This window comes from Anomaloglossus baeobatrachus, chromosome 11, assembly GCF_048569485.1.
Source record: "Anomaloglossus baeobatrachus isolate aAnoBae1 chromosome 11, aAnoBae1.hap1, whole genome shotgun sequence".
NCBI lineage: Eukaryota > Metazoa > Chordata > Amphibia > Anura > Aromobatidae > Anomaloglossus > Anomaloglossus baeobatrachus.
Genome location: NC_134363.1, coordinates 28,497,720 through 28,511,475, shown reverse-complemented (window position 1 = coordinate 28,511,475; position 13,756 = coordinate 28,497,720). Strand labels below are relative to the sequence as shown.

At 45.1% G+C, this 13,756-nt stretch overlaps 1 protein-coding gene across 1 annotated transcript in view; it reads right to left on the bottom strand.

Moving 5' to 3' along the window:
- Window positions 1–1,192: 1,192 nt before the first annotated feature.
- LOC142255766 (formyl peptide receptor 2-like) overlaps window positions 1,193–13,756 on the bottom strand; it is a 34,158-nt gene continuing 21,594 nt past the window's right edge. The window contains exons 3-4 of the mRNA XM_075327214.1: window positions 1,683–2,174; window positions 1,193–1,646 (exon numbers count right to left, since the gene is read on the bottom strand). Of these exons, the coding sequence (XP_075183329.1) occupies window positions 1,193–1,646; window positions 1,683–2,174 (946 nt within the window). The remainder of the gene's footprint in view (window positions 1,647–1,682; window positions 2,175–13,756) is intronic.

The window sequence follows — 13,756 nt, the reverse complement described above, 5'->3', positions numbered from 1 at the left end:
GCAAATGGCTACAGGCAGATGCAAAGTGAAACACTTTACAAATCAATAGTATTAAGATATACCGCGCATGCACTGGACGGAATGTAACCTGCGCTGCACCCGGAGGAAACTGGACCCAAAGGCTTTATCAATACAACTAGCATATACCATGCATGCGCCGGATAGAACGCAACCTGCGCTCCAACCCGGAGGAAGAAGAGCAAAAAAAAAAAAAAATGTCCCCGGTGTACTGGGAACAATGAAATAAATAACCCCATGTCGCGCTAGGACTAAATAGATATTAAAAACCCTAAAGCGGACATGGAGAGTATAATATGCATGAAGGCGAGAGAGAAAAATTTGCATTAAGATAAAATAACACCAGCGCATTATGGTGCAAATACTGAGATATGCATTTTTTTTTAATACATGAATGATTATACATGAGGTAAATATGGTAACCCGCTGGTTCCACAGTAATAAAAGATATATAAAGATGTGGCTAAAAAAGCCGTAACATCAAGGCTGGGAAAGCACGCCCCTTATGGACCAGTACATGTAATGACAGGCGGAGTACAGTATCACATTTTTATATAAAGCTAGTGAAGTTAAAAAGATCATTTAAACCCTTCGGGCTGACGGTATCCCGCAGGAATATCTATCTGGTTTCCTGCTGTAAAATCTTTTTATCCCAATATCCCCGTCCTATTGGTTTTGGGATCTCTTCTATAAATCAGGGTGATATTACATCCGTGGTTAGGCAGAGGAAAAGTGTAGGGCAAGGTCCATGTCCTTCTAACAGCGCAGGATTACCCATGCCCTGACCTATATGGGCCATAACTTGCTGCTGCCCCTACTATTCTGTGCCCCACAAGTTACCCTGCTTTAGAAATTATGCAACACTTTTTTATGTTGTTTTCCTGGGATTGAAAATTTGTATATATTGATTTTAGAGGGGTTTTTTTTTTTTTTTTTTTACTTTACCATTTCACTTCATTTAAGATTTTATTTTCACCCATTGTTCAGCACATTCTGAGGTAAAATGAAGGCAACTCTCAAAATCAGAAATCGTCCTGCAAAAAACAATCCCTCATTAGGTTGTGAGGACGGGAAAATAAAATGTCATGGTTCATGAATGACAGGAGAAAAGAAAAATTGCAAAATGTCCAAGGGGTTAATAGATGTCACATACAGGAGATAACAGGAATATATATTACACTTCAGTAGAGCGAGTATTTCCCGCATCTTCTCCTTCTCTGCACAGGTCATTAGGATGTTCACTTAAGGCTCTTTCTACCCTGGCGGGGATGGATCTGAAGAAACCTTGTCGGAAACCCGGTCCCATAAATACATAAATGATTGGATTCATGCAGCTGTTAAGACAAGCCAGGGCGACAATAATAATGTATAGAATATTGGCTAGTGGGAAAGGTGCATAATAATGCCAGGATATTAGTGGCCAGATGTAATATGGAAACCAGCAGATGAAGAAACACGATATAACAGCGGTGATGATCCTGGAGGATCTCTGAGATCTCTGGGATCTCTTACTTTTTCTAATCTTGTAGAAAATGGTGACATAAGAGGTGACGATGATGAGAAAAGGGATCACACACAATATAACTAATCTGATGATGTGAATGACCCAATTTAGCTTTTGGGTATAACTATAAGGAATAACATAATAATATTGAAGTCGACACCATTCGCTTACATCATCCACATGGTAACTATACACGTAATACAGTACACCCGCTACAATGAGGCTCAGCCCCCAGATGATCGCTGCAGAGATTCTCACCACATTACAGGTTCTATGAACTTTGGCCCAAAATGGCCACATGACGGACACCCAGCGGTCAATACTCATGGCCGTCAGGAGGAGAACACTGGTGGTCATGTTTATATTAAACAGAAACATATTCACTATGCAATATGCAGAATCCAGGGGGAGTGAGAAATCTTCAGCCCACTCAGCAATTCTCACAGGCAGAGACGCGCAGCACAGGAAGTCCGCGATGGCCAGGTGGAGGAACCACACGGCACTGACTGTGTTCTTCATCCTGAATCCGGCAATCCAGATGACTAATCCATTACCGATAATCCCGAGAGCAAAAACAATGCTGAATAATGTAACTGCCATCTTGCTTATAACTGTTTCATAATAAAAAGGATCATCATAATCATCAGAAGACCTGAGGAGACAGAATATGGTAGACATTAGGAAAATGAACAGTTTATATTTTTATGACTGCTGAGACCCCACCACTGAACCAATCTTTCATGCCCGAACAAAACACACAATTGTAGTAAACCAAATCAACTTTATTGGAGAGGTAATCAAATATTTATACAAACTTTCATCTTTTGTTGGGTTAGGGTCGGTCACCGCTTAAAATTAACCGTTGTAATTATCCAACCGGATATGCCATTTCAAACGAGGCGTAATGCCATCCCGGACTCCCGGCGCAATCAGCCTTCGCTTATCATCCACCATTTTCAACCACTGACCGCCACGGAGGAGCAAAAGTCGCTAGACTGCGCTCCGACCCCCACCCATAAAAAAGAGGGCCTGCTCAATGCCATCTTGAAGGCAAATAAAATAGCTGCCTGTCCCTGATGAAGTTTTACCATGTCGGACCTCTTGGGACAGGAACAGAGCTCATCACCGAATACAAATAACTTGGGCGATACTGCACCGTCCATTAGGGAAGCAATAAATGAAGGCTACCATAATGCACAAAACAAGAGGAACGCCACTATCGACGTGCTGAAAATCAGGGTTGGCAAACCAGCCCATGCAGCCTCGGTAGCAGCACACATCCTAAAAGAATGTGTACCAAAACCGAAAGGGTTAGGCTGAGTAAACTAAAGACACTGACGTAAAAGGAACAAGAACTGGAACTTTTGACAGTTAGGGACTATCCCCTAGAGGTAGAAGGAAATACCGGAGCTGAGCAGCATGTAGTTGTTAACCAAAGAATACCTACCGGATGGATTCGCTCCTGGACTTACAAACTCAAACACGTAAACTGCCGGAAAACCACTGGAACTGTGCTTTGCAAAACAACTACCGATTCGACAAGCGCCAAAAAAGACCAAGCCAAAGGAAAAACGCTAAAAGAACCAATTCAAAATGGGCAAACAAAATTACACGCACAAGCAATTGCCACCATGTGACGCTATGGACAGATCCAAAAACCCATGGGAAATGAAAGCAAGCTTTGTCAGGTGCGAGGCGAAAAAAAATATAGCTTTGGAATCAATTGCAATCCCCAAGAAGGGTAACCAAAACTAAAGCCAAAAAACAGCTGAGCCACAGCCTCTTTATTGGGGTACCGGTCGAGCCACGGTCCCATCGCGAGAACGCCAACTGGCGTCCTTTTCCAGCGTATTTGATGGTTTCGCTAGCATTTCTGCGGACGAATTAAGGCACTGAGTTGCTGCATGTGCTCCGCCACAAGCGGAGCACTCATGCCTGAATTTACATAGGCCAAAGAAGCGGCAGTGGCCTTCATTAAATAACCAACATGCGCCGGGTCTATGAACGGCCACTGAGCTGGAGGCGGCAGAGGTGCCAGGGTGAAGGGGATCATAAGCCTTCTGGGCCAGCATTAAACACAGCCAAGTGTCCGTGGCTTTCACGCCCTAACCCAACTGGGGTTGAAGGGCCAAACGACGCCGAAAATCCTCGTCGTAACGCCACCAAGCTGATCCCCTATGTGACTTGTAGGAATTATAAATGGTGTCGAGATATATAAACATCTCAGAACAGCACTCAGGGTGCTTCTGTCCCATGACACATCCCATAACAAAAAATGCCTGAAGCCAGTTGTTAATGGACTGAGCCACTTTTTGCCTCCTCTCGAAAGGATGATCAGATGAGTTTCGTTCCTTGTCAATTGTATGTTGATCGGTCGTAACTAAAGACCATATATCAACATAGTCATTCGCCCATATATTCCGGACAGTCTCAGCATCCAAATGGGATCCCAAAGGGGCAATGCCGCAAAATAAAGTGTCTCTATGAATGTTAGCACGAGGCAGGGGGTCAGACTGTGTAGTAGGTGGACCAGCTAAAGAAGGGTTAACTAGTAGTTTCCCCCACCCGCCTGTAAATTAGCTAACAGTGTCTGAATAGTCGCTGCCATGCCCGCACTATCCCCCAACGCCCCCAAGTATTGGTACTCACCAACATCCGGAAGCGGAGCGACAGCAGGCTCCTGAAGAGGATCAACTACCATCTCCCTCTGAGGAGGTCGGTAACGACGGCGATGATGCCCATGAGGCACAACTGAGCCATTTGAGGAATATGGTGTAGTCGAAGAAGAACACCACCTCAATGAACGGGAGCGGCAGCTCCTCCGAGAGGATCTGGAACGACGGGAGGAATGGTGGCTATGTCTGCCATGCGATCCAGCAGGGAATCTGCGGTCAGGGCTGCGAGATGTTGATGCCGAGGAGAACAAGGCGGAGCGGTTACCGCGCCCACGGCGGCTACAACCGCGCGCCGGGGACCCAGCAACCGCTTTTGGTGAAACAGGAGCAAATGGGGCTTGTGCAGGTGAAGGAGGGGCAGGCACTGCAGGGTGTACACCTGCAGAGCATCTGCATAGGCCAGGGCTGCGAAGGGGTGACGCCGAGGAGAGCAAGGAAGAGCGGATAACACGCCCACGGCAGCTACGACAGCGGACCGGGGATCCAGAACCCGCCTGTGTTGGAGCAGGAATATCAGGGGCTTGACAAGCCGAGGCAGGTGGACAAGGGGCAGGAGGGGCTAATAATCGAGCACATGAGGCTTGTGCAGGTGGGGGCGGGGCAGATACCGCAGGGTGCACACCTGCAGCCCCCTGCACAAAAGATGGCATGGTGAGGGGCTGCAACTGAGAAAAGGGGCCAGGAGGGCTTATTACTACCCCATCACGCAGAGCTGCAGGGGCTGCACCATGCCTGCAGATCCTCCTATGAACAAGGAGCCGCAGTCATGGTGTCCCCCTGTTATTGTTAGTGACGGTGGTGGCTGTTTTACTAGTGGATCGAGGAGGCAGGGGTTAACTAATACCGGCAGCGGCTCTACACTGACAGGGGAGCAGTGTCGGCATGCAGCAGCCACGGCTGGAAGCTGGGAGGGAGTGAGGAGCTGGGAGGGAGTGAGGGGTGAGGGATCCGCATGAGTTGGTGGTACATGGGGGTTTATAGCTGCCGACCGCAGGTACATGCGGCCACAGGGACAGTCCTGGTGCGCAGCCGCTGCGGTCGGGAGCTGGGTGAAAGTGGGCAGTACTAGACGCGAGGCGCGCGCACGAGAAGTGCGCACGCCCCGTGAAGTCATAGCTACCGACTGCAGGTCCACGCTGCCAGAGGGACAGTACTGGCGTGTAGTCACTGCAGTCGGGAACCAAGAGGAAATTTGGGGGGCTAGTCGCGAGGCGCGAGCACGAGAAGTGCGCACGCCCCGCGACATTATCGGTGTGGGACTCAGGCGCTCCGGCAGACGGGTTCGCCGAGCGGACCGCCTGCCGCCAGGAATCACCGCCTGAGCCACAGGAGGGACAGGACGCGGCTTATCTAAGAAAGCGTTAAGCCAGGCATCACCATCCCCACCAATTCTGTCCCTTATGGCAGCAGCCAAAGTGTCGGCCATCTCTCACCAGCTGCAGACTGTGTCCGGGTTGCCAGCAGCACAGCAGCATCAGGGTCTCAGGATGAGGAGAGGCTGAATCCAGGAAGTAAGGGGAATTATACAGGGGAGCCAATAGTGAGGAAAATAGTGGGATTGGACACCTTAAAGGGGGCAGGGTTCGCGCATGGGAGTGGGATTTTAACCCCTTACATACCGAGCTCAGCAGTCAGGGTGCATTCAGTGCAGCCTCACTGACCTGCCCTGCAAAATGTCTACCTTGCTGGGGCGGCCTTGGCTGGGGGAATAGAGGAGCAGAGGCCCCCCGGGCCAGTCTTCTAGTAACTGTTCGGGCCACTCGTCCGCCAGGTGCTGCAGCCGCACAGTATCATGAATACAATCGCTTGCGGTCACATCACAATCTGTAATGTGCAGCTGTGCTGTGACCATACGAGATGTGAAACAAGGTACAGCGATACTGAAGCAGACGACGGCCCTGACCCTGCCCCAGCGGAGCTGCACCTTTACATTACCGGCTACATGAGGATTTGCAAGATGTGATAACACAGAGGAACTACCTGAGGGAGAGGAGCACAGAATCAAGAGATGCAATGAGCTGGATCTGAAGGCTGAGGAGAAAGGACTGGAGATGGAGCATGTATATAGAGTCTGAGGCATGTACTGCATATGGAGGCTGTATACAGAGGCATGTACTGCTTATGGTGGTTGTATACTGAGGATGAGTCATGTACTTGATATGGAGGCTGTATACTGAGACTGAGGCATGTAATGCATATGGAGGCTGTATACAGAGGGTGAGGAATGAATTGCATATGGAGGTTGTATACAGAGGCTGAAACATACTGCATATGGGGGTTGTGTACAGAGGTTGAGATGTACTGCATATAGAAGCTGTATACATAAGCTGAGGCATATACTGCATATGAAGGCTGTATCCAGAGACTGAAACATTCTGCATATGGGGGCTGTGTACAGAGGTTGAGACATGTACTGCATATGGAAGCTGTATACAGAGGCTGAGGCATGGTCTGCATATGAAGGCTGTATACAGAGACTGAGTCATATACTGCATATGGAGGCTGTATACAGAGGCTGAAACTGTTGAGGAGAGCCATAAAATGAAATACTTAATTAACCTCTGGACATAGAGCATTGTGAGAAGTGTGTTCAATTAAATCAATTCTCTATACATAAGTCAGTCACTCTTCAGAGGAACCCAAAATGGCCCCTGATGACATCAGACTCTACCATCAGCATGGATCCACCAGATGACGTTCCTCCCATCACCATCACCATGAATCCATCCAATGATGTCATAGACCCGCCTACAATGACGCCCACCAATCAGCTCATGGACTAACACAGTGTTCGACCCACTGACCAATGAACACATACGGACATGCCCCTTTGCAAGGTTATATCAGAGCAAGCGGAGTTGTAATAAAGGCAGAGCCCGGGCCGACTTTTGTCGAGGAAAGATGAATATCCGACTGTGTCTGATCTCATTTTTCAAGCATTAACTCGATCCACACCAATTAGGCCAGGCAGTAAGCAACTAGTGATCTCTGATTAAGAGTTCACCCTAACATTAATGGCGCCCAAAACGTGGGGCCAGCATAGGAGAAACTCTGCAATTTTGAGGACCGGAGATTGGAATGGCAGGACGTACTGGATACCCTGAGCCAAGAGTCTGATCAACTCTTATACGAGAACACATGGTAAGTCTGCTGATTTTTATAATCTGAAGTCTTACTTGTGTGTCTCAGGGTGTGTGGCACTGATTGCCTGACCGTGTCCGGTTTTTGTGATCTCTGTGATGGTAGAAGAGTCTCTCCGCTGCTGGCCATATTTAATTGTGGAAGAACCGTCACATATTTAGTTGCCTGCTGCCTCTTTTGTATTTGTCTTGAGGGGAGATTGACTGGTAGTTAGGATAGCAAGTGGGTTTTTGAGCAGTGTTTGGAAATGTGGAGGACGCTCCATGTGGTACGGTTTTTGGTTGTTGCCTGTCATGTTTTGCGGTTCTGGTGGAGATTTAAATAGAGTTGTAGCTCGAGGCCTAGAGTGAATGACTCGGCAAGAGGCCTAGAGATAAAGCGTAGGTTTTAATTGGTCAAGTTAGGCACGTGTTTTTCACGGGCTCTCAAATTTGTTGAGATGGTAAAGGATATTGTCTGTGGTATAGTATACGGTTGTCGCCTGTGGTACAGTTTTATGGCTCTGTAAGGAAATATGTGGGACTGCTGGTACGTGGTAATCTTGGGGCCTAGCGCAGTGTAGCGTGGAATGGCTGGTACGGATACCATTGAGGCATAGCGTTTAAGTTGCGCATTGTGGCTGCTACGTGGTAGTCTTGGGGCCTAACGCTGGACGTGAAATGGCTGGTACGGATACCATTGGGGCTTAGCGCAAGCTTGGGTGATATAATTGGTATGAGGTGTCTTGCGGTCTAGAAAGATCGCTGGACGTGAATCGGCTGGTACGGGCACCTTGTAGCCAGGGGTGACACCATTGGAGTCTTTATGAATTATGGACCATGTAGAAACTTGGCAGGGACACCGTGACGAGGCGCCTGCTGCAGACTTAACAAAAACTTTACTTAGTGTTCAAGTTGTGTGTCGGTTGTGAGTCATCTCCTCCTGTCTTTGTTTGTTGGTTTTGTTGATATTGTTTATCTTGAAAGAAAGATTGAGAAATTGATGTTGTGTCTAGTTGTGGTTGGAAAAATCCGGATGAGAGTGGACTTTGTTGGGATGTGGGGACTCTAGGCCGCAATCCTGTGATAAGCCATGTGCTAGTCATGGAGGCAGACATATTAGGTCAGATTTTAAAATGGTGGGTGAAGCACATGGTGGTGAGGCATGCATGGTTTAAACAAAGAAAAGGAAGTGAGTCGGGGGATGTGTGAAGAAGACCATGTGCTCTGTAAATGTTTGAACAAAGACTGGGTGGACTATTTATATACTTGAACAGAAAAATGAGTGTTCTTATCTATAATTAGACTTAGATCGTGGACGTGTGTGTGTGTGTATAAATATATATGTATAAGTACAGAGTATAGAAAAGAGGGGAGAAAGAGTTTGAGCAGATGTGAGGTCAGTTTTGTTTTTTTCTCTGCCACATGCTCCTACAGATGCAAAATGGTGGACGAAGCACATGGCTGAGGCATGATTGAGACAAAGACAGAGATTGAGTAGGGGGATGTGTAAAGTAACCAGAAGCCCATAGGTTGTATGAAAGTCTGAACAATGCATTGGATGGAGTAGTACATACTTAGACAGAAAAATGTGTGTTTTTAACTGTAGTTGGACCAGGACTGTGGATATGCAAATCTGTGTGTATATGTATAAAGTATGGAATATAGGCAGGAAGGATAATTGGTTAAACTCGTAAGTTTAGCAGAAGTAAAATCAGTTTCTCCCTTCCCCCTCTCATGTGGTTCAACCGCCCTTACACAAAGAAGCCATGTGCTATTCTGGCAGTGGCCATTTTATTAGTAAATCTGTGTGGAGCCCTCAGTGAAGTTGACAAAACTGCAGCCACTGAATAACATGAAGTGTCAGTAAGGGTAACTGCACATATTGATCAAGTAATATTTGGGAGTTGGGATAGTCATAAAAAGAATATCAAATTAGTAAAAAATTAGATAAAATGAATATTTGCTGTGCGAGATAGAAAGATAGATTAAGAAAGCTTTAAGATAAAAAAAATTAAATAACGTACCTTTGCGGCAGATGTCATGATAAATAATACATATTCCAATTATGAATGTGGCGAATAAATCCTGAGAGTTGCATGTTTTAAAAATAAAAATAAATAGATAAATAAAAAAATCCAACAGAAGGGAAATTTGTCCAGCAAAAATGAGCAATTGCTTCTGGTTTGGGGGGAGGAACAACCTTTCAAACAAAAAAAACCTGTAGAGCAGGATTTTTATCTCACCTTGGATCTATTGTGAGTCAGCTGTGAAAAAAGCAGGCCAAACATATGGGGTTTATCCACATTTAATTCATTGTAAATTGTATTGGAAAACGTAATTGAAACTAGTTTTTTTTATTTTTACTAATTTTACCCCAATGATTACAATAATTTGGTTTAAGGAATGTGGATGATTTACGGCATTCTGTGTTTGATATGTAATGTATTGAATAATCTTTTCTTTTTATAAAAAGAATTATTGCAATGCAGATTTCTGTGGTTCAAGTGAAGGTTGAAAAGTCATTGAAATGGATTTCCATTCTAAGGCTACACATAACATAATATTTATGGTGTTTCCGGTTAGGTACAATCTACACAATGTGACTTTTATGCCTAAATGTAGAGCTCTGGGGCCACACACTTTTTGAATCTAATTATGCTTTGGATAATAGATTCAAAAAGGGGGGAAAGATGATGTGGAAAGTCACACCTATTGTTAAGTTTTTAATTTGTTCATCAAATGGGTTTTTCTATTAAGTTGTCGTTATATTTTTTATCTGTAAGGAGGATACAGCAGACAGACATATATCTCATGATTGCTCTGATGTAACAAGAATTGTCAGGTTTTGAACATGTCTCAGATGAGCCCATTGCTAATGCAGATTTTGAGTTGTTCCGTAGATGGATCCAGATACCAAGATCTTGGTTGAGTCTACACTGGATATGCTGAGGTTACGCAACATGAGGTAATAAAAATCGAACCACTCACTCCTCTCCCATCGGAAGAGGAGAACGAGATGAAGATTTGCAATCACTGTGGTTCGTAGAGCGGAGGGGGGGTAAGATAGTCAAATGTGGATTGTGATGTGATAAACCTATAAAGACCGTAGAGTGGGTATGACCCCAGGTGGAGGCTCCTGTTATCAAAGGAGCCGGTGACTGATGGAGCCAGAGGAGATGTTCGCACAGGTGTAAACAACAAAGGAGTGATCGGGCATAGAGTTGAGTCCTTTACCAATGCAGACCAGTACCATACTTCGGTGGCTCCTGGTGTTTTTAAATCCCTACAGAAACAAGTGATTCAGCAAGGAACGGAGTGTGAGACGCAGGGAGCCAGCTGACTGAGGAAGGTCTGTGGATAAAGGGCGGTAAGCTTTCTCTGCCATGAGTGCTCTACTCAATAATGGCACAGGTGACACATGTGACAAAGGTGTTGGGATGGACAAGATATGGGCGGCACCACTGCTCAGTACCCAGGTGGCCAGACACCTCCAGTCTTGCAAGACCTGTGCTTAATACAAGGTAGAGAAACTAAAGACCTCATAGAAACACCCCCCTCATCCGCTCTACTGCTCCGGTGAGTAGGTTTACATGAGTTTTGTGCGTGTTGTGTGAGTTTCTTTTCAGGTCTGCTCTGAAACATATTCAGTGTGGAAAACATTACTGCTGAAAAATTCATGATGCTGGTGGTATGTAAAAATGGAGTTCCTAAAAAGTGGTAAAAGTAGATATTCTATAGCAGAGGTCATTATAGAGATCTTACAGTACCTGGGGATGCCCCTGATGAACCCCTGTCTGCCACTGTGAAGAGGGGAGAAACGCGTTGGGATTCTTTCATGCTAAGTGTTTGACAAATATGCATTTATTTTTATTAGCCTGAGTGTGAATTGGACAGTGGAGGGTCTGTGATTGGACAAGATCTCCTCATGACTTTACCTGGCCTTATTATTATATTTATACAGTGGGTACATGTTATACATGTGAGATATTTAATTTCTTTTAGGGTTTGGTCCTTTAATTTGCTGTATCATATTGATTTAAGCTACCAAACAGCTATGTAAAATACAGAGTTTGAATATGTAATCTTTGGGAATGAATTGGATATATATACTTGCATATTGACGCCACTTTATTCCGTGTATCTCACGGTTTCTATTTTCCCTCACTGACATTAGCAGCACGTATTAGCTTAGCAGTGTAGGGATAGGAAGGGTGAGCCGTTGGTGAGCGGGGGCACCAATTCGCCTTATAGGGTGCCGACCTCCGCTGCGAGGTAGGGTGAGTTTAGGGCTATTGCCCCAATCCCTGCCCCCTCCTTTATTGGAATATTTAATTGTGTCTATAGTTACTCACATGGGTGTATGTTGTTTGGCATTTTAATTATTATGATAACATAAAAATGTAACGATCCACAAGATAACGGTGAATGCTGGAAAATCATGTAACAAATGTTCGGTTTCCTTTTCCTTAATAATTAGATCTTTATATAAGATATTTTTGGTTTACCACCTACAACGTGATTATATTTCTTATAGATACTTCAGATATCAGTGTGATATCCTGACCAGTGATGTACGAGCCTTATACAACTGCCTATATAGTGTATTAAACATGTGTATCCTCCAATTCCAGATCCTAAATCAGTGTTAGGAGCATGTGGTCTGAAGCCAGGAGACTGGGTGATCCTAAAAAAAGACAAGTGAGAATGAGCCATGAAGTCAGAATCAGATGGGCTGATCCAGCTTCTCCTGACCACAGCAACTTCCATGAAGCTTGAGGGAAAACCCATCTAGAGACAACAACCGCTGTAAAGAATCCATAGTACCAGCAGAATGAGGGTCACAACACACATAGTGCTGGATTATCTCACATAGAACCTTAGAATTTCTAGATTGGGGATGAAACATGGGAAATAACCATGATAAGGGAACAATGGGTACAAGTACATTACACATATAAGGGCTCAGTGACTTTTTAAGGATAACATACACTTGTTGGTAACTGGTATTGTTTTATTTGTTGGTATTTGAAGCCGTAAAAGTGCTACTCTGTGTTACTGAAGGTAATCGGATCCATGTGTAAGGGAAATCTTGTTGAAGGCCTCCTGGTGGAAGATTATGGACCCGAGAGAAGAAGAGATCCATTAGAGTTGTGATACAATCAGGTGTATTCAGGTAGAAAAGTCTCGAAGATGCGGACAGCACTCAGATGTTGACTGAGAATCAGTCTTTCAGAAACAGTAACGCTAAAAGCTGCAGCATAACAGTAAGAAGCTTATTCTTACAATTGCCTTACTCTTTCTAATCGAATAATCTCAAAATCTGGGTGAGCTCTTCAGCATTAAATAGTCTGTACTAAGGACTGGAACGTTACCTGTGCCTCTGTGAATTGTGTGTGCGGGATGTGATCAACTCTCTGATCAACAGTCTGTACCAAGGGGGCAAAGGCTTAGTATTGCTTGTATAGCGGATAGCAAAATGAAAAAAAGTTGCAGTAAAAGCATTAGAGCTGATCTGTTGGAGGACTATGGTAGGGTCAGAAGGTTAATAAAGTATTTAGGGGGGACTGTTGAGGAGAGCCATAAAATGAAATGCTTAATTAACCTCTGGACATAGAGCATTGTGAGAAGTGTGTTCAATTAAATCAATTCTCTATACATAAGTCAGTCACTCTTCAGAGGAACCCAAAATGGCCCCCGATGACATCACAGACTCTACCATCAGCATGGATCCACCAGATGACGTCCCTCCCATCACCATCACCATCACCATGGATCCATCCAATGATGTCATAGACCCGCCTACAATGACGCCCACCAATCAGCTCATGGACTAACACATTGTTCGACCCACTGACCAATGAACACATCCGGACATGCCCCTTTGCAAAGTTATATCAGAGCAAGGTCAGTTGTAATAAAGGCAGAGCCTGGGCCGACTTTTGTCGAGGAAAGATGAATATCCGACTGTGTCTGATCTCATTTTTCAAGCATGCACTCGATCCACACCAATTAGGTCAGGCAGTAGGCAACTAGTGATCTCCGATTAAGCGGTCACCCTAACAGAAACATACTGCATATAGAGGCTGTCTAAAGAGGTTGAGGCATGTACTGCATATGAAGGCTGTATACAGAGCGTGATGCATGTACTGTACATGGAGGCTGTATACAGAGGGTGAGGCATTTACTGCATATGGAGGCTGTATACAGAGGCTGAGGCATGTACTGCACATGGAGGCTGTAAACAGAGGCTCAGGCATATACTGCATATGAAGGCTACATACAGGGGTGAGGTATGTACTGCATATGGAGGCTGTATAGAGAGGCTGAGGTATATTTTGCATTTGGAGGCTGTATACAGATGAGGCATGTACTGCATATGGAGGCTGTAAAGTGAGGTTGAGGCATGTACTGCATATGAAGCCTGTAAAGATGCTAAG